The sequence below is a fragment of the Suncus etruscus genome, chromosome 10, assembly GCF_024139225.1.
Source record: "Suncus etruscus isolate mSunEtr1 chromosome 10, mSunEtr1.pri.cur, whole genome shotgun sequence".
In the NCBI taxonomy this organism is placed as follows: Eukaryota; Metazoa; Chordata; class Mammalia; order Eulipotyphla; family Soricidae; genus Suncus; species Suncus etruscus.
In genome coordinates, this window is record NC_064857.1 from 49,205,517 (window position 1) to 49,228,753 (window position 23,237).

The 23,237-nt window shown below is 45.2% G+C and overlaps 1 protein-coding gene across 3 annotated transcripts in view; it reads left to right on the forward strand.

Moving 5' to 3' along the window:
• TRAF3IP1 (TRAF3 interacting protein 1) overlaps nt 1-19,026 on the forward strand; it is a 37,692-nt gene extending 18,666 nt beyond the window's left edge. For all 3 annotated transcript variants that reach the window (XM_049782557.1, XM_049782559.1, XM_049782558.1), the window contains 2 exons: nt 16,710-16,933; nt 18,820-19,026. In XM_049782557.1, coding sequence (XP_049638514.1) covers nt 16,710-16,933; nt 18,820-18,979 — 384 coding nt within the window. In that variant the 3' untranslated portion in view covers nt 18,980-19,026. The remainder of the gene's footprint in view (nt 1-16,709; nt 16,934-18,819) is intronic.
• The last annotated feature ends 4,211 nt before the right edge of the window (nt 19,027-23,237 follow it).

Below are 23,237 nucleotides of genomic sequence, written 5' to 3' on the forward strand. Positions count from 1 at the left end.
GAACCAAATTCTAGCATAGTTGTTAAAAACAGCACTGTCAGGAGTAGCTAGAGTCACTACCAGGAGTGACCCAGAAACAAAAATAAAATGAGGAAAAATTAGTTTTGATCACTAGATGGAGCAATTTCATTACAAATCCTTTCACCCTGCTATAAGCATGTTCTCCAGCCCCAGCCCCTTTTCTTTTAGCAGTAAAAGTGCAAAAGTCCCAAAGCTGCAAGTCTGCAAGGGCAAGGAATCTGTGCGGGGTGGGGTGAGGTGCCCATCCAGGGACACCAAAATGTAGCTGGCCAGGACCACCACTCAAGTAGTCCTGAAGAAAGAAATTGAGGTGGAGAGAGAGGGTAGAACCAGAGTCTCCTTTATCCTTTAATTCCCATCCTGAAGTCTGCTACTGCTTGGGGTGGGGTGGGTGGTGGTGGTGGTAGTGGTGGTTCTGAGTTCTGACAGCCAGGCAGTTTACCAGCCAGAAAGGGCTGGGGGAGGCCTGGAACTTTAGTGTGTGTGTGTGTGTGTGTGTGTGTGTGTGTGTGTGTGTGTGTGTGTGTGTGTGTGTGTGTGTGTGTGGTGTGTGTGTGTCGTGTGTGTGTGTGTGTGTGTGTGTCGTGTGTGTGTGTGTGTGTGTGTGTGTGTGTGTGTGTGTCCTTTACTGCCAGATTCCCTTTTTATACTTCAGGGGCAGTGGTCAGTTGCAGGGGTGGGGTGGGACGTATATCCCAGCCCAACTGCCATTACAAGGGGTCAGTATTTCTATTTCTAGTTTTTAATATCATTGGGTTTCTTTCCCCTCATTTTTTTTTTGTTTTTGGTCCAACCTGCAGCCCTGAAAGCTTATTTCTGGCTCTGCACTCAGGAATCACTTCTGGCTGTGTATAGAGGACCATATGGAATGCTGGTGATAGAACTTGGGTCTGCCACATGCAAAGAAAGTGCCCTCCCCATTGTTCTGGACCCTCAGATATTTTTTTTCCTAGGAATTTTGTTTCCACTTAAATTATATGTGCTTTGATATTTCTTCACTGGTGAGTTAAAATAGCTAAGCTAGCACTGCTCACCATGATTTTCATATAATGATGGTTTTATGCACCTGAGGAAGGCAATATCTTCCATTATGTGTCCTGGGCACTATAGGCTTGAGATATAAAATTGTCGCCACCAAGTTACCAATGGTATCACTTAAGCATATTTTCAGATCTATGCCATGGATGTGCTCTAAAGGCAGCTTAGAACCATGGAAATTCCAGTACAGGGGTTTTTTTTTTTGTTTGTTTGTTTTTGGTTTTTGGGCCACACCCGGCGGTGCTCAGGGGTTACTCCTGGCTGTCTGCTCAGAAATAGCTCCTGGCAGGCTCGGGGGACCATATGGGACACTGGGATTTGAACCAACCACCTTTGGTCCTGGATTGGCTGCTTGCAAGGCAAACGCCGCTGTGCTATCTCTCTGGGCCCCCAGTACAGGGTTTTATTGTTCGATAGGGGCTTATAGGACAATCAAACAGCTTGTGGAGAAAGTTTATGATGTAACATCGGTGCCTGTCAGAAAAGACTCAAGGAAATGATGGAAACATGCAGTTCTACCATGATGTGTTCACAGACATGCTCCTGGCTTCCTCATGCCTTCTAAAACTTTTTTTTGTGAAGGGAAACCACACCTGGAGCTGCTCAAGGCTTACTCCTGGGTCTGTGCTCAGGAATCAGACAGGTCTCCATGGACCATATGAGGTGCTGGGGAAAAAACTCAAGTTGGCCTTGTGCAAAGAGAACAGCATCTTTACCTATGATTTTGTTTTTCTTTTACTTTAGTTTTGTTGCTTATTCTCCAAACATTAACTTCAGTTTCAATTCACATTTTTTTCATGGTTTATTACATTTTTTAAATATTTTTTTTTTTTTTTTTTTTTTTTTTTTTTTTTTGTGGTTTTTGGGTCACACCCGGCAGTGCTCAGGGGCCACTCCTGGCTCCATGCTCAGAAATTACTCCCGGCAGGCACGGGGGACCATATGGGACGCCGGGATTCGAACCGATGACCTTCTGCATGAAAGGCAAACGCCTTACCTCCATGCTATCTCTCCGGCCCCACATTTTTTAAATAGTTTTTTAATTTAAGCACCATTGTTACAGAAATGTTCATAGTTGGGTTTTAGTCATAGAATGTACACCATCCTTCACCAATGTAATTTTCCCACCACAAATGTCCCCTATTTTCTCCTCCACTCCCACCACCTACCTGTCTCTGGGACAGGTATTCTGTTTCTCTCACTATCATTGTCATGGTAGTTGGTTAATGCTCTAACTGTACTTAACGACTGCTCTTTGTGTCAAGCTTTATATCATGGGCTGGTCCTCCCGGCCCTCATCTTTATTGTCTCTGGGTATTATTACCATACTGTATTTAATTTTTCTTTTATAGCTCAGATGAGTGAGACTATTCTATGTCTATCTCTCTGACTCATTTCACTCAGCATAATATTTTCCATGTCCATCCACATGTAGGCAAATTTCATGACTTCATTTTTATTAATGGCTGCATAGTATTCCATTGTGTAGATATGCCACAGTTCCTTTAGCCATTTATCTGTTGTCAGATGGATGTTGTTTCCAGATTCTGGCTATTGTAAATTGAGCTACAATGAACATAGGTGTGCAGAGGGCATTTTTACATTGTGTTTTGTGTTCCGAAAATATATCCCTAGGAGTAGTATTGCTGGATCAAATGGGAGCTTAATATCCAGTTTTTTTTTTTTTTGAGGAATCTCCATATTGTTTTCCAGAAAGGCTGGACTAGACAGCAGTGAATGAGAGTTCCTTTCTCCCGCATCCATGCCAATACTGGTTGCTCTTGTTCTTTGTGATGTGTGCCAGTCTCTGTGGTGTGAGATGGTACCTCATTGGTTTTTTTTTTTTTTTTTTTTTGGGCCACACCCAGTGATGCTCAGGGGTTACTCTTGGCTATGCCACTCAGAAATTGCTCCTGGCTTGGGGGACCATATGGGATGCTGGGGGATCGAACCACTGTCCATCCTAGGCTAGTGCGCACAAGGCAGACAGGTGCCTTATGCCCTGTGCCACTACTCCAGCCCCGTACTTCATTGTTGTTTTGATTTGCATCTCCCTTATGATTAGTGATGTGGAGCTTTTTTTCATATGCCTTTGGCCATCTGTATTTCTTCTTTGAGAAAATGTCTGTTCATTTCTTCTCTCCATTTTTTGATGGGAATAGATGTGTTTTTCTTGTTGAGTTCTGTCAGTCATGTATATCTTAGATATTGGGCCCTTATCAGATGTGTATTGGGTAAGCAATTTCCCCCAATCTGGGGGTAGCTTTGGTATCCTAGTCACTATTTTCTTTCAAGTGCAGAAGCTTCTCAGTTTTGTTTTTTTTTTTGTTTTTTTGGGCCACACCCTGTAATGCTCAGGGGTTACTCCTGGCTATGTGCTCAGAAGTTGCTCCTGGCTTGGGGGACCATATGGGACACCGGGGATCGAACCGCGGTCCATCCAAGGCTAGCGCAGGCAAGGCAGGCACCTTACCTTTATCGCCACCGCCCGGCCCCGAAGCTTCTCAGTTTAATGTAATCCCATTTGTTTATCTTTACTTCCACTTGTTTAGACAGTGGTATTTCCTCCTTGAAGATGTCTTTAGTCTCAAGTGTGTTTTGCCTACATGTTCTTCTCTATACTATATAGATTAAGGTTTGATTTTAAGGTCTTGAATCATTTATGATTTGACCTTTGTGCATGGTGTTAAAGAGAGCTTTTCTGCACATGGCTGACCAGTTGTCCCAATACAATGTGTTGATGAGGCCTTTCTTGTTCCACTTTGTGTTTCTTCTCCCTTTATCAAAGATTAACTGATTGTATGTCTGGGGGTCATTCTTGGAATACTGAAGTCTATTCATTCCATTGATTTGTGGGTCTGTCTTTATTCCAATACCATGCTGTTTTAATGACTATTGCTTTGTAGTACAATTTTTTTTTTTTGGTGTTTGGGCCACACCCAACGGTGCTCAGGGGTTATTCCTGTCTGTCTGCTCAGAAATAGCTCCTGGCAGGCATGGGGGACCATATGGGACACCGGGATTCGAACCAACCACCTTTGGTCCTGGATTGGCTGCTTGCAAGGCAAACACCACTGTGCTATCTCTCCGGGCCCTTTGTAGTACAATTTAAAGTTGGGGAACGATGCCTTCCATCTCTTTATAGCTTTAGATATTTGTGGATGTTTATAGTTCAAATGAATTTTTTTTTTTTTTTTTGGATTTTGGGTTACTCCTGGCTCTACGCTCAGAAATCATTCCTGACAGGCTCAAGGGACCATATGGGATGCCAGGATTCAAACCACCATCCTTCTGCATATAAGGCAAATGCCCTACCTCCATGCTATCTCTGATGCCCCTGATCTACTTCTTTGAAAATATCATGGATATCCTTAGAGGGATTGTATTAATATGTACAATGCTTTGGGGAGTATTGCCATTTTAATGAAGTTAATCATCTCAATCCAGGAACAGTGTATATGTTTCCACTTCCTCATGACCTCTTTCATTTTTTGGACCAGTATTTTTTTTTTTTTTTGGACCAGTATTTTGTAATTTTCTTTTACAAGTCTTTCACCTCTTTAGTTAAATTCACTCTAAGGTATTTGAGTTTTTGTGATACTATTATAAATAAAAATTTTTTTTGAAGTTTCTTCTCTATCATTATTTGTATATAGGAAGGCCATGGATTTTTGCATGTTAATTTTGTAGCCTGCCACTTTGCTATACAAGTCTATTGTTTCTAGAGCTTTTTGGTAGTCTTTCAGATTTTCTAAATGTCATGTCACCTGCAAATAGAGTTTGACTTCTTTTCCTATCTGGATGTCCTTCATATCTATTAGCACCACCTCTGTGGTTTGGACTCAGTTGTGGTAAAGCTTGGTGTGGTGTTGAATGTTTGGGAAAATTCTTCATCCCTTAATGGGGGAAAAACAATGTGAGAAATGCATCTTTGGCATCAAATTCTTTGTATGTTATAGTCTAAGTCCGGTGCTCCAGGGAGAAAGTGAGGTGGGGCTGTCAGGTGTTTTAGGTTTTGACACTTGGGGTACTTGAGAGTAATTGTGTTTTTCAATGTTTTTGGTATGATTAGGTTTCAGAAAGCTTAATTTAGTGTCTGTCTCTCTTCTTTGTTCCTTCCTTCCTTCCTTCCTTCCTTCCTTCCTTTCTTCCTTCCTTCCTTCCTTCCTTCCTTCCTTCCTTCCTTCCTTCCTTCCTTCCTTCCTTCCTTCCTTCCTTCCTTCCTTCCTTCCTTCCTTCCTTTCATCCTGTTTTTTTTGTTGTTGTTGTTTTTTTGGGGGGATCATAGCCGACAGCGCTCAGGGGTTACTCCTGGCTCCATGCTCCAGGCTTGGGGGACCATATGGGATGCTGGGATTTGAACCAATGACCTACTGCCTTACCTCCATGCTATCCAGCCCCTCCCTCCCTCCCTCCCTCCCTCCCTCCCTCCCTTCCTTCCTTCCTTCCTTCCTTCCTTCCTTCCTTCCTTCCTTCCTTCCTTCCTTCCTTCCTTCCTTCCTTTCTCTCCCTCCTTCCTTCCTTTCTCTCCCTCCTTCCTTTCTTCCTTCCTTTTTTTTTTTAATAATAGGGGTTGGGGCAAACCCAGCAGTGCTCAGAACTTCCTGGTTCTGTGCTGAGGAGTTACTCCATGCTCAGGAGACCCTATAGTGCCAGGGGTGAGCTTTTTACATGGCAGGTGCCTTCCCCATGTCTTATCTTTGGCCCCAGAAAATAGTTGATCTCTTGAGTGGTGCCCTTGGCATAAGGATGGGGGCAGCAATGCAGCATTTCAACCAAATCTGAGCTGCTAAGCAGTTTCTACAGCTTCTCTCTAAGAAAGGCAGGCAGAGGCAGGTGTTGAGGCAGCTGCCAGCAGTTGGCCATGGGAAGGACAGAGGGCTTTGGGCCTACTGTGGTTAATTTGTACAATTTGGTAAGAACAAAAAACTCCTGAGTTTACTTCTCAGTGCTTTGCCTGGGTGTGGGTAGGTTACCTAGCAGCAAGGACTTTCCCATTACTCCAGAAAGGCCTGACACAGCCTTGCTTCTGTTCTATGTTGACCCCAGAACCATCAGTGCAGCGTTTGCTACACGATAACTGTGACCCCTGGACAAGGTTCCCTCTATCCCCTGCTCGAGGCTCATTTTCACTGTTACTCTGTGTCAGCAGTGCTGTGAGCTCATATTCATGGTCACTGTCCACACCTCAGGGGCCAGAGTTCAACGCCAGATAGAGCTGCCTGCACTTCTCACTCTTAGGGCTCATCTCCTATTGTCACCCCAGCAGACTGCCACAGACTGCCAGAACTATGATTGCTTCTTCTAGAATATTTGGATATTTCAGCTGTGACTTTCTGGACTTCTTAAGGCCAGTTGCCATGGAGAAAGATTCTTGGTGGTGCTCTGTGTCCCATCTCTGGAGAGCCGCTGGGTAACCAGGCATGCCCTTCTAGGGCTACTGCCTCTAAGGTATAACCACAGACCTGCCTTGCCCAGCACCACAGGAAGGATTGAGGGTATCTCTTCTGGGCTTTCCAAGGAAGGGTTTCTTTATCTGCAGTCCTGACTACTATGGGATTGCTCTGAAGCACTGTGAGCACTCAGTCTTTGCTGGTTTGCAGTGTACAATGTTCTCATGGTTGAAGTTCAGTGTGCATCAGTCTCTTGGTCCAAGTTTATTCAGTGGGTCACACCTACGAACTATTTGCTGCTCAGATTCCTTTAGATTTGCAATGGGGCTTGTGCTTTTTCTGTTTCTACAGTTGTGGGTTTAACCTAAGTCCTCACACACATTTGCCTTTCTCTAAGCTCTGTCCTTAGCCTCTCAGTTTCTGGGTCCTTCCAACCTACCCATCATGCCTTGGGCTCTACCCTTGACTTTCCTGCCATGAACCTGGACCAGCTATTGCTTCTTGGTGCTCTTCGTAGACACCAGAATGGAGAGGTCCAGATGGTGCATTGGCCTCACCATCCTGGACCTGCTTCTGCATCCTCTCAGTGGTCACAGCTAGAGATATAAAGCATGTGTATGGTGCATATGTGTATATGGACTGTGCATTGGGAAGGAAGCCTTATGCCCCAAGAGCAGAACAATGGAGAGACATGAGTCTGGAAGCAAATGCTGACATAGGAAATAATTCACACACACTGAAAGGACATGAAACGGTTTCAGGAATTTCAACATGCAAGTCTTCGTTCCTAAGAAGCAGGTAGCTCAGTGGAAAAAAGCCAGAAATGCAAGTGTGTTTTTCTGATACCTGGGAATTTTACTAGGAAGAACCAGGCCACACCCTGTGGTGGAGAACAGGTGGTCTAAACACCAATCAAAGGTGCTATATTTAAAGATGTTTCCAACCAATGAGTAACAAGGTGTATACTGAGTGGGGTGGCACACAGTTAACCCAACATCTTCCCCTAATTGACTTTATAGAAAAACTCAGAAATATGAGGTAAAACAAAGTAATTTACATCCCAGGGGAATGTGAACTTTCTAAGGGAAGGACGGATGTCTCTAATTAAAATATAAAGGGGTTGGCAGACTTTTGCATAGGCACAGCAAAAGTTGGAAAAGTAGGAGGAAAAAAACTTTGGCAGGATTTCTCTACCCACAAAGCATCCTGTCATAAGTCCAACTATAGTCTTCATACACACTAATTTGTCTAACCCCAGAGCCATAGCTTCAGGATAATGATTGGCTCTCATTGCTGGGACCCATATTCACAGTAGGTCTCCAAGGTGAATATGCCTTTGGCATATTGGAACAATGTAGGTAAGGGGCTGGCATAACAGCACAGCAGTTAGGGTATTAGCTTTACATCTGATCAATCCAGATTTGAACCCTGGCATCCCATATGGTCCCCTAGGCCACCAGGAGTAATTCCTGAGTGCAGAGTCAGGAGGAAACACTGAGAGCTTTCTTCAAGGTCCAGGAAGGGATCTCATTAATCACAGTTTCACTGTCAAATGTCAGTAATTGGTGATATTGGTGTTAGCATTTATGCTAAATTGAAGTCAGGATGTCCTGAGGCATCTTCTGGTTTCAACTCACTATTATGCTACAAAGCACGGAAATTTGCCTTTAAAACAAGTCATTGGGGAGTGGGTGGGGGGCTCCAGACAGGTGGCGCAGGGCGTAAGGCATCTATCTGCCTTGCATGCTATCCCGTCCCATATGGTCCCCCAAGCCAGGAGTGATTTCTGAGTGCATAGCCAGGAGTAACTCCTGAGCATCACTGGGTGTGGCCCCAAAACAAAAACAAAACAAGTCATTGTTGATACCCAAGCCATACATAGGCAGGTTAGCATGTGAGCCCAATGCATGGCAAGTATGAGACAAAGCAGTTCCAGGGCCTGTCCGGGTGGATGATTTATTCCTGGTGTGGGTGCAGGAAACTGTGCTGGACCAAAAGATGAGACCCAAGATTGAGGGATGATTGGCCAATGTCCAAGCAACTAAAAAGCCTAAGTCAGTTCACTGTGGCAGATGTTCAGTTCCTTATAACAAGAAATTATCAAGTTCTCATTCTTTTTTTTTTTTTTTTTTTTTTTTGTGGTTTTTGGGTCACACCCGGCAGTGCTCAGGGGTTATTCCTGGCTCCAGGCTCAGAAATTGCTCCTGGCAGGCACAGGAGGACCATATATGGGACGCCGGGATTCGAACCGATGACCTCCTGCATGAGAGGCAAACGCCTTACCTCCATGCTATCTCTCCGGCCCAAATTCTTAATGGATATGGTAACTCCTTTAATATTTTCCAATTTTAATGTACACAGGCAAAAACAACAGTGCCACAGGATAAACTGTTGGGGCCTAAGGGGAAGATAATAACAAACCAAACAAACACTATAACTTAGTTTTTTTTTTGTTGTTGTTTTTTTTTGTTTTTGGGCCACACCCGGTAATTCTCAGGGATTACTCCTGGCTATGCGCTCAGAAGTCGTCGCTCCTGGCTTGGGGGACCATATGGGATGCCAGGGAAATAGAACTGCGGTCTGTCCTAGGCTAGCGCTGGCAAGGCAGATACCTTACCTCTAGCGCCATCGTGCCAGCCCCCACTATAACTTAGTTTTATCAAAAGCACAAAATTCCAAGGGTCATTTTTTGGTTTATATACCTGTTGTCCTGCCCACAAGGCTTTTATAATCTTACCAGACTCTTCTGCTACTTTGCCTTTATGTCCCAATAAATTTGACTTATTTTTTATTATTATTTTTTTTGGGTCACACCCGGCACGCTCAGGGGTTACTCCTGGCTCTATGCTCAGAAATCGCCCCTGGCTGGCACGGGGGACCATATGGGATACCAGGATTCGAATCACTGTCCTTCTGCATGGAAGACAAACGCCTTACCTCTGTGCTATCTTGCCGGCCCCCGAATTTTTCTTATTAATGTCCTTCTTATAATGGTTCTGATAAAAATAATCAGTCAAATATGGAATATTATATAGGCATTGTAATATTGAGTTCATGTAACAAGTGTTTTCTAAATTATGAAATCCAGTCAGAGCAGGACCAATTCACTCATGTACAGAACTGAGATTCTGGAACTAGTCATTTACACTCCCAATAGTCTGCCTCTTTGTGTGGGGTCAGCTTATTGTTTCAGTTACCTGTTGAGGTTACAGTTGCTTTCCTGCTCTTGTCCTTTCAAGTGATTTGTTGGTTCTGAGGGGAGGTTTGCAGTCTTATCATGCACTTGTGTCTGAGTTTTTTCATTTGTGAGAATCCTTCTGATTTTCACAAAAGGCTTAGTGGGACCCAGAGTTGCCATCTGTAGAAACATATATACTTTTCCTCAAATATGGAGACAACAATCCATTCATTATCTATTTTTAACCAAATAAGTGAATTGTTTTTTGTACCTGAACATCTTGGAGTCAAAGTCTGGATTTTTTTCTCTATTAAACCAGCACCCTGCCAGCAACTGATGACAAATTCATAAATACATTGAAATTCTCTGTGAGTAGACCTGGACATGAGAATGTCATCTATATAATGAATCGAATATGCCTGGGGAAACTGCGCTGGATGTAAAACTGCCTCAACAAAATATTGACAATGTTGGGTAAATTCGTCATGCCCTGATAAAACTGTCCATTGAAATTTCTGGGTCCCTATTATTGAGAGAAGGAACAGAAAAGGCTTTCTGTCTTTTTAGGTGACTGGAAATGTTGTAAAAATAGTCTTTTAAATCAATTGTTATCAAAGGTCAGTCTTTTAGGATGGCTACTGGTAAAGGTAAGCCATTCTGTAACTTACCCATTGAACTCATGAATACATTAACAGCTCTTATTTTTTTTTTTTTTTTTTTTGGTTTTTGGGCCACACCTGGTAACGCTCAGGTGTTACTCCTGGCTATGCACTCAGAAGTTGCTCCTGGCTTGGGGGACCATATGGGATGCTGGGGGATCGAACCGCGGTCCGTCCAAGGCTAGCGCAGGCAAGGCAGGCACCTTACCTCTAGCGCCACCGCCCGGCTCCTCATTAACAGCTCTTAAATCAGATAAAAGTCCCCAACTACTTGATTGCTTTTTTGTTACAAATACTGTCAAAATTCATTTAGAAAAGGAGGTTTCGGGGCCGGCGAGGTGGCGCTAGAGGTAAGGTGTCTGCTTTGCAAGCGCTAGCCAGGAAAGGACAGCGGTTCTATCCCCCAGCGTCCTATATGGTCTCCCCAAGCCAGGGGCAATTTCTGAGTGCTTAGCCAGGAGTAATCCCTGAGCATCAAACGGGTGTGGCCCAAAATAACCAAAAAAAAAAAAAAAAAAGGAGGTTTCAATGTTTCAATGTGTCCCAGTCTCAGCTGATTGTCGACCAAGTTTCTAAGTGCTTCCAGTTTTGTGCAGTTAATGGGCCACTGGGGGATCTAGATTGGAATATTGGCTTTCCATTTGATGGTGATAGGTTCTGGGCACTTTAACCCAGTGGCCCCATTAAAAAGCCCAAATCTCTGGGCTAGTGTGCTGGAAGGGTTTTGGGTGAGACATGTGTTATTTCACCCTCCCAAATCATGCCCCATAGGTTCATTGAAACTGGGCTTATGGTTTTAAAAACAGTTTGTTGATTTTCCAGTCACTTCAAAAACCTAATGCTCTGGCAAACTGAATCTGGAGGCAGGATACCTTCTATACTTTCTAAACTGTAAGCAATGTCTTGCAATGCCCAATTATGTGGCCAAAACCTTTTCCCAATTACTAAGACTTCAGCCCCAAAGTCAAACATTCCTTTAAACTTCCTGCCCTGAATTTCAAGGGCTGGCATGGTATTTTCCTCTTTAAGCTTAGCAGTAAAAACTACAAGTGGATTATGAGAAGCCTCTGGGTTTGTAATTCCAACCCCCCCTTCCCTGATGTGTTTTGATTTGCCAGGCATAACATAAAGAAGTATCGAAATTTGAGCTATGGGATCGAGTGAGAGCACAGTGTAGGGTGTTTGCCTTGCATGCTGTGAACCCAGGACAGATCAAGGTTTGTTCCCCAGTATTCCATATGGTTTCTCGAGCCTGCCTGGAGCAATTTTTGAGCATAGAGCCAGGAGTAACCCCTGAGTGCTGCTGGGTGTGGCCCAAAAACAAAATAAAAACAATTCTGAACTATGTTTACACTTTTTTAAAAGTCCAAACTGCAGGCATGAAAAGAAGAACTATTATTTCTCCAACATGATCAAAATATATAATTCCCAGGTGAATATCAATTTCTTTGAGCATTATGCTGCTGCTTCCTAAAATCATCTCTAAAGTTCCTGGAGGTATTGACCCTGTTTTGCCAAATTTAATTTTGTCATGGCATTGATTGTAATTATAGTTAATTAAATCTTCAGGGCAGGGTATATAGAGACCACTGTTTCCTGAAGTGGTAAGCTTTAATGAGATTAAGTTGTGGAGTTCCCTTGGTTTGGGCTGGGAAACTGAACTATTGATGAAAAGGTTCACTGATTTTGAGTGGCCAGGGATTATCCCCTGACCCAGTTTCCTGATTAAATTAAGTCTTGGTCTTGAGGGCTGGAGAGATAGCATGGAGGTAGGGTGTTTGCCTTGCATGCAGAAGGATGGTGGTTCAAACTCCGGCATCCCATATGGTCACCTGAACCTGCCAGGAGTGATTTCTGAGCGTAGAGCCAGGAATAACCCCTGAGTGCTGCTGCTGCCGGGTGTGACCCAAACAAAACAAACAAACAAACAAAAGTCTTGCTCTCGAGGGGCAGGGTCCTTGAGCCCAGTATAAAAAGGGATTATGTCCTGCAAGTGTTTTTTGTAAATGCCTCATTTTGCCAAACGCTTAAAGCATATGTTGTTAAAGGTGCTGGTGTGGGGGGTGGGGCGGAAAATAGTAAATTCCAGCATTTCTACAAGCATGTAGAAATTCCATGACATGGGCCCGGAGAGATAGCACAGTGGCGTTTGCCTTGCAAGCAGCCGATCCAGGACCAAAGGTGGTTGGTTCGAATCCCGGTGTCCCACATGGTCCCCTGTGCCTGCCAGGAGCTATATCTGAGCAGACAGCCAGGAGTGACCCCTGAGCACTGCTGGGTGTGGCCCAAAAACCAAACAAACAACAACAACAAAAAAAAAGAAATTCCATGACAACTTCTTTCTCCCTCATGATATGTAATATAGCCTGACAATATTCGTTAGCATTATCAAAATCTAAGGTTTTCTTCAGGAGTTTTTGAAGTTCTGTATCTTAATCTTTTAATTGTCTCTATCAATTTCCTCAGAAAATCTGCATATGGCTTTGTAGCTCCCTGAATAATATTAGTATTAGTATAGCCCTTGTATTCGGTTTCAGTGTCAATTTTTTTCCAAGCCTTCAAAGCAAGTTCCCTGACCAGTCTCAGAAAAACATGGGGTTTCTTGCCTACTTATTTAGTTCTATGAACTCCCTTCTCCTATCAGCATCTCATAAAGCAACATGAGTCCTGTAACCATCCTTCCAGAATGATCTATTCATTTTTTTTTCTTTGCACCTTCAGAGAACCACATCTTTCAATAAATATTGAGATGCACTCACAGGTTTTTGCTATAATGTTGAAGTCCTGGTGGGCTCAGCCAACACCCACCATCACTCCAGGTACTAAGGAATTCAACACAAAGCAGAGAAATAGGAACTTACTCCTAATATGCTTTTATTTTTTTGGTTTTTGAGCCACACCTGGTGACGCTCAGTGGTTACTCCTGGCTATGCACTCAGAAATTGTTCAGGGGACCATATGGGATGCTGGGAATCGAGCCCAGGTTCGTCCTGGGCAGCCGCATGCAGGGCAAATGCCCTGCCACTGTACTATTGCTCTGGCCCAAGAATATGCTTTTCTTTTTTTTTTTTTTTTTTGGTTTTTGGGCCACACCCGGCGGTGCTCAGGGGTTACTCCTGGCTGTCTGCTCAGAAATAGCTCCTGGCAGGCACGGGGGACCATATGGGACACTGGGATTCGAACCAACCACCTTTGGTCCTGGATCGGCTGCTTGCAAGGCAAACGCCACTGTGCTATCTCTCCAGGCCCGAATATGCTTTTCTTAAATCAACCGAGATAATCCATATTTAAACCCTCATACGTTGAAATTTTATTGTTTTTCTGATGGAGGAATTTGTTTCTGATTTTGTATTAGTGGCAATTTCCCTAAGAACTAGACATGGTTGATTGTTTTCCTGATGGGGAAGACTTATTTCTGGTTCTGTGTTAATGCCAATCTCTCTATTAGATAGCCATGGTGGGGGAAGTGGGTCTCTTCCACACACTCTAATGAGCTGAGGTGAAGGGGTGGATGGGTGATAATATTACCGACCCGCCTCCTGATTGGGTCATTTTTTTGGAATAATTTTTTTTTTTGTTTTTTTTTTTTGGCCACACCCGGCTGTGCTCAGGGGTTACTCCTGGCTGTCTGCTCAGAAATAGCTCCTGGCAGGCACGGGGGACCATATGGGACACCGGGATTCGAACCAACCACCTTTGGTCCTGGATCGGCCGTTTGCAAGCAAACGCCGCTGTGCTATCTCTCCGGGCCCATTGGAATAATTTTTATTTTATCAAAGTGGATTACAAATCTTTCACAGTAATACTCTAGGTACATAGTGACATTGAATCAGGGCTATTCCCTCCACCAATGTTGTCCTCCCACCACCCGTGTTCCCAGCATGCATTCCATATCCCGCTCTTTTGCCCCCCAGTCTGCTAGTATAAGTGGTGGTCCCCTCACGGTCTAGCTTGTTGTAAATTGGGTGCTTATTTTGTTGTTGATGGCTTTGGATTTGGTGTTTAAGTCTGATCATTTTTTTATTTCCACCAATGTTCATACGACTGTTTGGTCTTGGTATCCTCCAGTATCCGATTGTATTATTTTTATTTCACTTTCCAGGCCAATATCATTGGGTGAAATAATAGAGGCTCTTCTGGCCTATCTCCAGTAGAGGGCTGTGGGACACTAACCTCAGGGCTTTTGGCTTGACCATGCATAATAACCGGATATATATATATTTTAATATTTTGGCTTTGGGGGCCTTTTGGTAAAAGTTGAAAGCCCTTCAGAAACTTTTAGTGTGAAGTTAGAGTATTCAGCCTGCATTGTTTTCCATCTCATGATACTTATGACTAATATAACAAGGCAAACCACTACCAGAACCACTAATGAATAAATTACTACATTAGTATATTTTATCTTGACTGTTGGAAAAAAGTTTTCATGAGGAAAAGCCAGGGTCCTCCAACCAAAAACCAAGTCATTGTCACAAATTTGAACCAAATCGACACAGCTTAAAAACCCTGGCTGGTGAAATACACTTAAGAAACCATGGAATTAAGAGGGGATGGGAGGGAAATCAAGGACAATGGTGTCGAGAAAAGTGCACAAGTATATATTCTATGCCTGAAATTCTGAAATTCAAGTGAACAATTTTGTAACCAAAGTGCTTAAATAAAAAATTTATTAAAAAGGGGCTGGAGGGCCCGGAGAGATAGCACAGCGGCGTTTGCCTTGCAAGCAGCCGATCCAGGACCAAAGGTGGTTGGTTCGAATCCCGGTGTCCCATATGGTCCCCCGTGCCTACCAGGAGCTATTTCTGAGCAGACAGCCAGGAGTAATCTCTGAGCACCGCCGGGTGTGACCCAAAAAAAAAAAAAAAAAAAAAAAAGGGGCTGGAGAGATAGCATGGAGGTAAGGCGTTTGCCTTCTTGCAGAAGGTCATTGGTTCAAATCCCAGCATCCCATATGGTCCCCTGTGCCTGCCAGGAGCAATTTCTGAGCATGGAGCCAGGAGTAACCCCTGAGTACTGCCGGGTGTGACCCAAAACAAAACACAACAAAACAAAATTTATTAAATAAAAAAGATGGGGCCAGAGAGATAGCATGGAGATGTTTGCCTTGCATGCAGAAGGACAGTGGTTCGAATCCCAGCATTTCATATGGTCCCCCAAGCCTGCCAGGAGCGATTTCTGAGTGTAGAGCCAGGAGTAACACCTGAGCGCTGCTGGGTATGACCCAAAAAAAAAAAAAAAAAAGAATCCATGGAATTAACCTCACCAGTTTCACCAGTCGTCAGCTGAGTTCCTGCCTCAGGTGCCATCTGGGAAGGAAGTCTCATGCTCCAAGACCAGGGACATGAGTCTGGAAGCAAACACAGATGCAGGAAATAATCCACATACACTGAAGGGGGATGAAAAGGGTTCAGGAGTTCTGATATGCAAGCCTTCTGCTCCTAGGAAGCAGGTAGCTCTGTGGATAAAACTTAGAAATGCAAGTGCGTTTTCCTGAGACCTGGGATATTTTATTAGGAAGAACTAAACCACATCCTGGGGTGGAGAACAAGTGGTCTAAACACCAATCCAAGGTGCTACATTCAAAGATGTTTCCAATGGGCCCGGAGAGATAGCACAGCGGCGTTTGCCTTGCAAGCAGCCAATCCAGGACCAAAGGTGGTTGGTTTGAATCCCGGTGTCCCATATGGTCCCCCGTGCCTGCCAGGAGTTATTTCTGGGCTGACAGCCAGGAGTAACCCCTGAGCACTGCTGGGTGTGGCCCAAAAAAACAAAAACAAACAAACAAACAAAAAAAGATGTTTCCAATGAATGAGTGTAACCAACAAGGTGTATACTGAGTGGGATAGCACCTAGTTAATCCAACAGAGTGTGTATGCTTTCATTGACCCTTATGCATGAACATACGAATATATGTGTGTACAATTATGCTGTCAGTGTGTGCTTGCACTCATTGGATGATTTAGCATGTGTGTTCCGGCTGGTCCTGTGCTTCTCTCTGATCTCCCCCTCCCCTCCAGACTCACAGCTTGTTCTGAGTTCCATATCCACCTTTGTGTGTAGTGTTGGGGGACTCATCACAGAGGCTCAGGCATCGTCTATGCCTGCCTCTTCGTATCCTGTGGGCCCACTGCGAGGTCCTTCTAGACTCTCCCTCGCTACCTCCTCATATCTATCTTGCTTTCATACCCACCATGCCTATACAGGGACTCCCATCTCTGTCTCCCAGGCTTGCTGGCCAGACCTTCCTTCTGTACAGCCTCTCAGCTCTGTTTTGGGGGAGGCCAGGAGGTGAAAGCACAACGGGATCCTTCCTGTCAGCTTCTCTTGCAAGCTTGCCCCAAGCAGCAAGAAGTATGTGGTCAGTGGGCACTGACTTCCTGCCCACCCCATCTTACTCAGATGTTTTTGTCTCCCGCCCAGGACAAGATGCACTTGTTCGAGTCAGCGTGGAAGAAGGAGAAGGACATTGTCTCCAAGGAACTTGAGAAGCTTCGCACCTCCATCCAGACCCTGTGCAGGAGTGCACTGCCCTTGGGCAAGATCATGGACTACATCCAGGAGGACGTGGATGCCATGCACAGTGAGCTCAGTCTGTGGCACCGTGAGCGCAGGCAGCACACAGAGGCACTGCAGAAGGAGCAAAGGTAGGAGGGGAAGGGATCATGGGAAGTGAAGGACAGAGTTGGGAGGGGAAAGAGGAGGGACAGGGCAGGGAGAATGGGAGGCGCAGGGGAGGAAGGGTTGGAGAGGGAGGAACAGGAGAGGTGGGGCTGGTGAGGAGCCAGGGCAGCCGTGAGGCAGGGACTGATAGGAGGAGAAGGGTGGGAGAGGAGGGGAACAGGGTGAGCAGGGGTTGGTGTGTATAGTCCAGGAACCTCTGTCCTCCTCCCTGTCCCCTAGAGAACCTGGCACCTTGTGGTCTCCTGAGCACCAGGAAATTGTCCCACATCTCTAAAAGCCTTCCTGGATGGGGTCCTTGGAAGTGAGGGGCCCTACTTCTTGGACTCAGTTTTCCCCAAAGCCTGTATTCTGAGCTGCCCATCCCGGAAAAGTTTTCTGATATTCTGGAAGAGGCTGGTGGAGTGTTTACTTGAAGCTGCTGCTGCAAAAGAAAATTATTGTGATTTGTTCTTGGACAGGACCTGCTTGACTGGGTCCTGGAGTGCAGGGAATTTGCAACTCTAGCATGTTTTGAAACAAACACTTGATCTGCCTCAGTGAAAGATCTGAGCATCTACATCCTGGCATGTAATAAGGACATGCTGTTCTATTTTATTTATTGGGGGCAAGTCCCATGGGAGCTGGGGCTGGTCCATTTCTCAGTCTCGTGAACTCTGTCCAGCTCCTCTTTGCCTGAAATGTCAAGCACTTGGCACTAGAGGTTCCATGGGGACTATGATGCTTCTCAGTTGGCCACTGTGTATTGGGGAGATGCTAGTGTCAGTGGGCCTTGTCTCTTCCCCCAGCTGGTCAGAGTGTGTCCGTGGAGGTGCCAGGTATTGGTGTGCACATGCCCTTCCCCCCATATGCCGAGTCCATTATGCCAGGCTGCATGTCCTTCTTCCACAGTCCTGTGCCACAATCATCAGGGGGAAGGCAGCTTCATTCTAGAGATTTCCCAGTAGAGAGTCAGCATCTCAGAGGCTGCAGTCTGAACGCTGAGTGAGGGGCCTCAGCAAGGGGCCCCGGAGGTGGGAAGGTGAGGCTAGGTATGGCTTTGGGTGCTGTGGGTCCTTTTCACCCTCACCCATCCACTGGCTTGTGCCTGTCTTCTGTCTTTCTTTCTCCTCATCTTTAACACTGTGATTTGCACTATTGTTATTGAAGGGCTACCATGCACGTCACGTTATCCCCTTTGTACATGGTTCTTGTCCAGAGTGATCAGTTCCAACTATCATTGTCATAGTGGTCCCTTCTTTTCCTTACTTGCACTACTCCACTATTTGTGGCAAGCTTCCCTCCATGAACTGGTCCTCTTAATCTTCATCTCTATTATTTCTGGACATTATTACCATATTGCCTTTCATTTTCCTTATATCCCACAGATGAGTGAATTATTCTATGTCTATCTCCCTCTGACTCATTTCACTCAGCATAATAGTCTTAATGTCCATATAGGCAAATTACATGACTTCACTTTTTTTCTAACAGTTGCATAGTATTGCATTGTGTAGATATACCAGTTTCTTTAGCTATTCATCGTTGTTGTGCACCTCGGTTGTTTCCAGATTTTGGCTATTGTAAATGTTACTATGATGAACATAGGAGTGCAGAGGACATTTTTGTATTGTGTTTTTGTGGTAGGGTATATTCCTAGGAGTGGCATTGCTGGATCATAAAGCTCAATATCCAGTATTTTGAGGGTATCGGGGACTATGACATGCTTCTGGGGGCTACTTTTTGTCATACTGTTGTTGCACATTTAAGCAGATTCCATTTCTTGGGTTGAGAAAGTGCTTTTTGGTGGGGAGAAGCATGTGTGAGCAAGAGGTGCTTCAGTTGTTCAGATACACCACTTTGTCTCTGCCAGCATCACCGATTGCGCTGTGGAGCCCTTGAAAGCAGAGCTTGGGGAGCTGGAACAGCTGATCCGAGACCAGCAGGACAAGATCTGTGCAGTGAAGGCCAACATCCTCCGGAATGAGGAGAAGATTCAGAGGATGGTGCATGCCCTGAGCTCCCGGCGCTGAAACTGCTGTGTGCCCCTCACCTATCACTCATAAATGGCTCTTGCAGACATGCTGTGTGACTTTTCTTGCAACTAGTGCTTTGTTTCTCTCTAGTTCAGTTCCAGAACTCTGGCTGGTGACGGCTGCTGGCAGGCAACAGTGTTCTGGCAGAGCAGTGAGGCTGTGCCCACTCTACCCTGTGGAGCTTTCCAGCTCCTCCCTCTTACGTCTTGCTTGGCTTTCTAGTCCTTAAAGTTGCCATGTGGAAAATGTAGCCCTCTGGGCACTGGCCAGACAGAGGCTATCTCTGTAGGTCCAGGTCCTCTCAGATGCAGGGCTAGACCCCATGTGGAAACACTGTTTCTCTGTATGTAAAGGAGCTTCTCCCCCATGTGGCAGCCTTGGGCCCTAAGGGAACCCGCGACACAGAAAGTTCAGGAATTCTCACAGAAGGATATTCTGATTCCCAGCATGATTTCCATGTTACCCATTTTGGGAAAATTGTTTCTTAAAACGTGGTTTCTGTTTTCCTTTTCCACATATAATACTGTAAATGCTTGCTCTACCTTCTGTGCAGATATAGAAGATTGCAGGGTGTCTGAGGCTGGACCCCAATCCTTGCATTGCTACATCTCTCTCAGAGACCTAAGCTGACATGTTAAATGTTCAGTTGGCCTGAAAATGTTGTGTGTGTGTGTTTACAAGGTGGAAAAGTTTATTTAAAAATAAAAGAGAAGAGATTCTCCATGTGTGGAGCAACATAGCATAGGACTAAATTCCCAAAGACGTTTTATTGAAAGATTAGCACAAATGGCATGGGTTAGTTTTTCTTTGTTTTTTCTTTTTTTTCTTTTGGTAGAGGGCTCCATGGCAGTATTCAGGGGTCATGGAACCACTTTCAGTGATGCAGTAATGTCTTGTCAACCTTGCCGAGAGTGTGTGTGTGTGGCTCGTTTTAGTTCCTGGGCCTGGTGGTGCTGGGGCGCTTCATGCTCCACCTGGTGGTGCTTAGAGGGCTCTAAGTGCACACAGTGCACAGCCACAGTGCACAGCCAGAATTCAAGGCCTCTGATTGCCTGACTTGTGCTCCAGTCCTCTCAGATCTCTCCACTGCAGCCCAGGTTAGTTAGAACTTTTAAAGCTGAGTTCTTTCACGAACAGGTGTTTGTTAGAACTGTTGTTTGGGGTCTCTGCTCTCTCCTTTCCTTAGTTTAGCTCCATCCTGTCATTTTCAGGGTCCCTAACCCACTTGCATGATGCAAGGTGCCTGTCAGCATCCTCACAGTCACTTGTACACCACAATCCCTCCACAGCCTCTGTCGCTTCCAATTAAAATGCCATTTTTCATAAATTTGTATCTGCTAGAACTTGTGTTTTCAAAAAATCGACACATTGTATGTAAGATTTTGTATGAAGTAGCTTGTCAAATTGTATCATAAAGTTTATTTTTGTTTTCTATATGAATCATTAAAGAGGATCACGTATTTTTTTCTTTAAGCCTTTGGGTCTTGCAATTTAGTTCATGCCTAAAAAGAAAAGCTTGAGAACTCTTTGGTTTGTTAGATATGTGCATTTTGATAAGCTCCGGGAAGTTGTTTTTTTTTGTCCCTTTTCTGTGTAAATTGAACTTTCTACAGACAGGTAAGGTTCTTTTCAAAAATTGCTAGACGTTCATCAGGTATCCAGAAGCCTCAGGTGTCGTCTCTGACCTGGAGTACCTTGAGGGGTGGGAAGGGGCTGGATTCATCACTCTTTGAGCTCTGTTTTGATTTTGCAAGTTTGGGGAAAGTATTGAAATCATACATTAGGGGTTTCAGTTTAAAAGTTGATCTATGTGGGGCCAGAGAGATAGCATGGAGGTAAGGCGGTTGCCTTTCATGCAGGAGGTCATCGGTTCAAATCCCAGTGTCCCATATGGTCCCCCGTGCCTGCCAGGAGCAATTTCTGAGCACTGCTGGGTGTGACCCAAAAACCACACACACACACACACACACACACACACACACACACACACACACACACACACACACAAGTTGATATATACAAAGGAAATACTTTAAACTTTGAAAAAAATAATTCAGGCTGAAAAAAAATCAAGTTTTGTTTGGTTTCTTGTTTGATTTCTGTTCTTTTGGGGTACAACTCAAGTGCGTGCTACTGAATCCCAGCCCTATCTGACACTCTACTTTGATTTTCATAATTCTTTTTTTTCTTTTTTTTTTTTTTGGTTTTTGGGTTACAACCAGCAGTGCTCAGGGTCACTCCTGGCTTCACGCTCAGAAATTGCTCCTGGCAGGCGTGGGGGACCACATGGAACGCCAGGATTCAAACCAATGACCTTCTGCATGAAAGGCAAACGCCTTACCTCCATGCTTTCTCTCTGGCCCCAGTGATTTTTCTTTTCTTTTTTTTTTTTTTTTTTTTTTGGTTTTTGGGCCACACCCAGTAACGCTCAGGGGTTACTCCTGGCTATGTGCTCAGAAGTTGCTCCTGGCTTGGGGGACCATATGGGACACCGGGGGATCGAACCGCGGTCCGTCCAAGGCTAGCGCTGGCAAGGCAGGCACCTTACCTTTAGCGCCACCGCCCGGCCCCAGTGATTTTTCTTTTCAATAAGCATTTTTTTTTGGTCACACACGGCAGCACTCCGGGGTTACTCCTGGCTCTATGCTCAGAAATTGCTCCTGACAGGCTCAGGGAACCATATGGGATGCCGGGATTTGAACCACCGGCCTTCTGCATCAAGACAAACACCTTACCTCCATGCTATCTCTCTGGCTCCTTAAGAAGACATACCTTCAACCCTCCTCATCCCCTCCAACCATCATTCCCTTCAGATTTGTTCCGTTCTGTGTCATTTTGTTATGTTAAAGAGAAAATCCAGCCCACAAGCCACTGATGCCAGGGCTAGGGGTCCCCATGCCTGGGGGCTCTGGTCTCTCCTTATCTCAGAGATGAGCACCCAGATATTCTCATGTCCTGGTGGGCAGGGACTTCTATCTAGTATGGAGCACTGGAATAGGTGGGAATGAGTGGGGGTGGGTGACAGTGGCCACAGAGATGAGCGAATTTATGCTCTGCCCTGCGCACATGGTGTTTGGGAACAGACCTGGCAGTGGTGGGCATAAAAGGCCAGAAGAAAAGCACACGGTTCTGCGGTCATTGAGCTGCAGACCCCAGCTGTGAATAATTCCTCACACCACAATCCTGAGGGGACAGAGGAAGCAGTCTGGAGCAGGGCTACTGTAGAAAATAATCCAAACTAGGCTGGAGAGGTGAAACATGGGTCCAGGGACTTTTACACACATGGAGTGAGAGGAAAAAGCTAGCTGGCACCATAGTATTTATTGGGAAGACAGGACTATACTCAGCTGTGGAGAGAGTGAAGAGCCTATCTAGAAGTTCTTTCTGCTCAGGTAGTTTTGTGTGTGTGTGTGTGTGTGTGTGTGTGTGTGTGTGTGTGTGTGTGTGTGTGTGTGTGTGTGGCACACCTGGTGATGCTCAGGAGTTACTCCTGGCTACGTGCTCAAAAATCACTTCTGGCTTTTTTTTCTGCTGAGCCAGCCTAGACACACCAAGGACCATAATCTCTCCAGGTGATGTCTTTTTCCTGTGGCGCAGAGCTAAGAGCCCAATTCTTGTGTTCATGTCTCCCCAAGAGGCATCTCTGAGCCCTCTCCTCTCCGAGAATGAGGCTTCCAGCTGTTCAGGAATAGGGGTGCAGATGTCCATCAGCAGCATCACCCCATGCTCACCTGACCTGCCTCTCAGGGTGGAGGATGCACCACAAGCACCCAGTTCTTGACCCCAAGCCACATCAGCATAGCCTGGACATCTTGGGGCGGTCGGCTCACTTCAGCCTGTGAAAGCCACCTGAAGCTGGGATTTAAATTAAACAGACTTCCTATAAGAAACAGACACCTTTCCCTCTGCTCGGGTGCTTTTATGGACCTTTCCCCGAGAACATGTTCTCAGAAAAATGAATCCACAGGATGTAATGAAACCATTACGCAGTGGCTGGCTGGCCAAGTCCTTAAGTACTTCTCCAAATGGGTCCTCCCAGGCAGGAATGAAGCCTGGCAGTGTGCCCTGGGGAACAATGCTGTTTGCTTACTGTGAGCCAGTGGTCTTTGCTGTTGTAGTAACTCAGAAGGAGCTTTGCGTTGGGCCCTTGGCCAAGGTGGTGCCTCTGGCCTGGCCTCTATGTGCCATGGGCTAGTAGAGAGGGGCCTGCCTGGCCTGTGTGACCTGAGTCACAGTCACTGTCTTTCCTATCCTT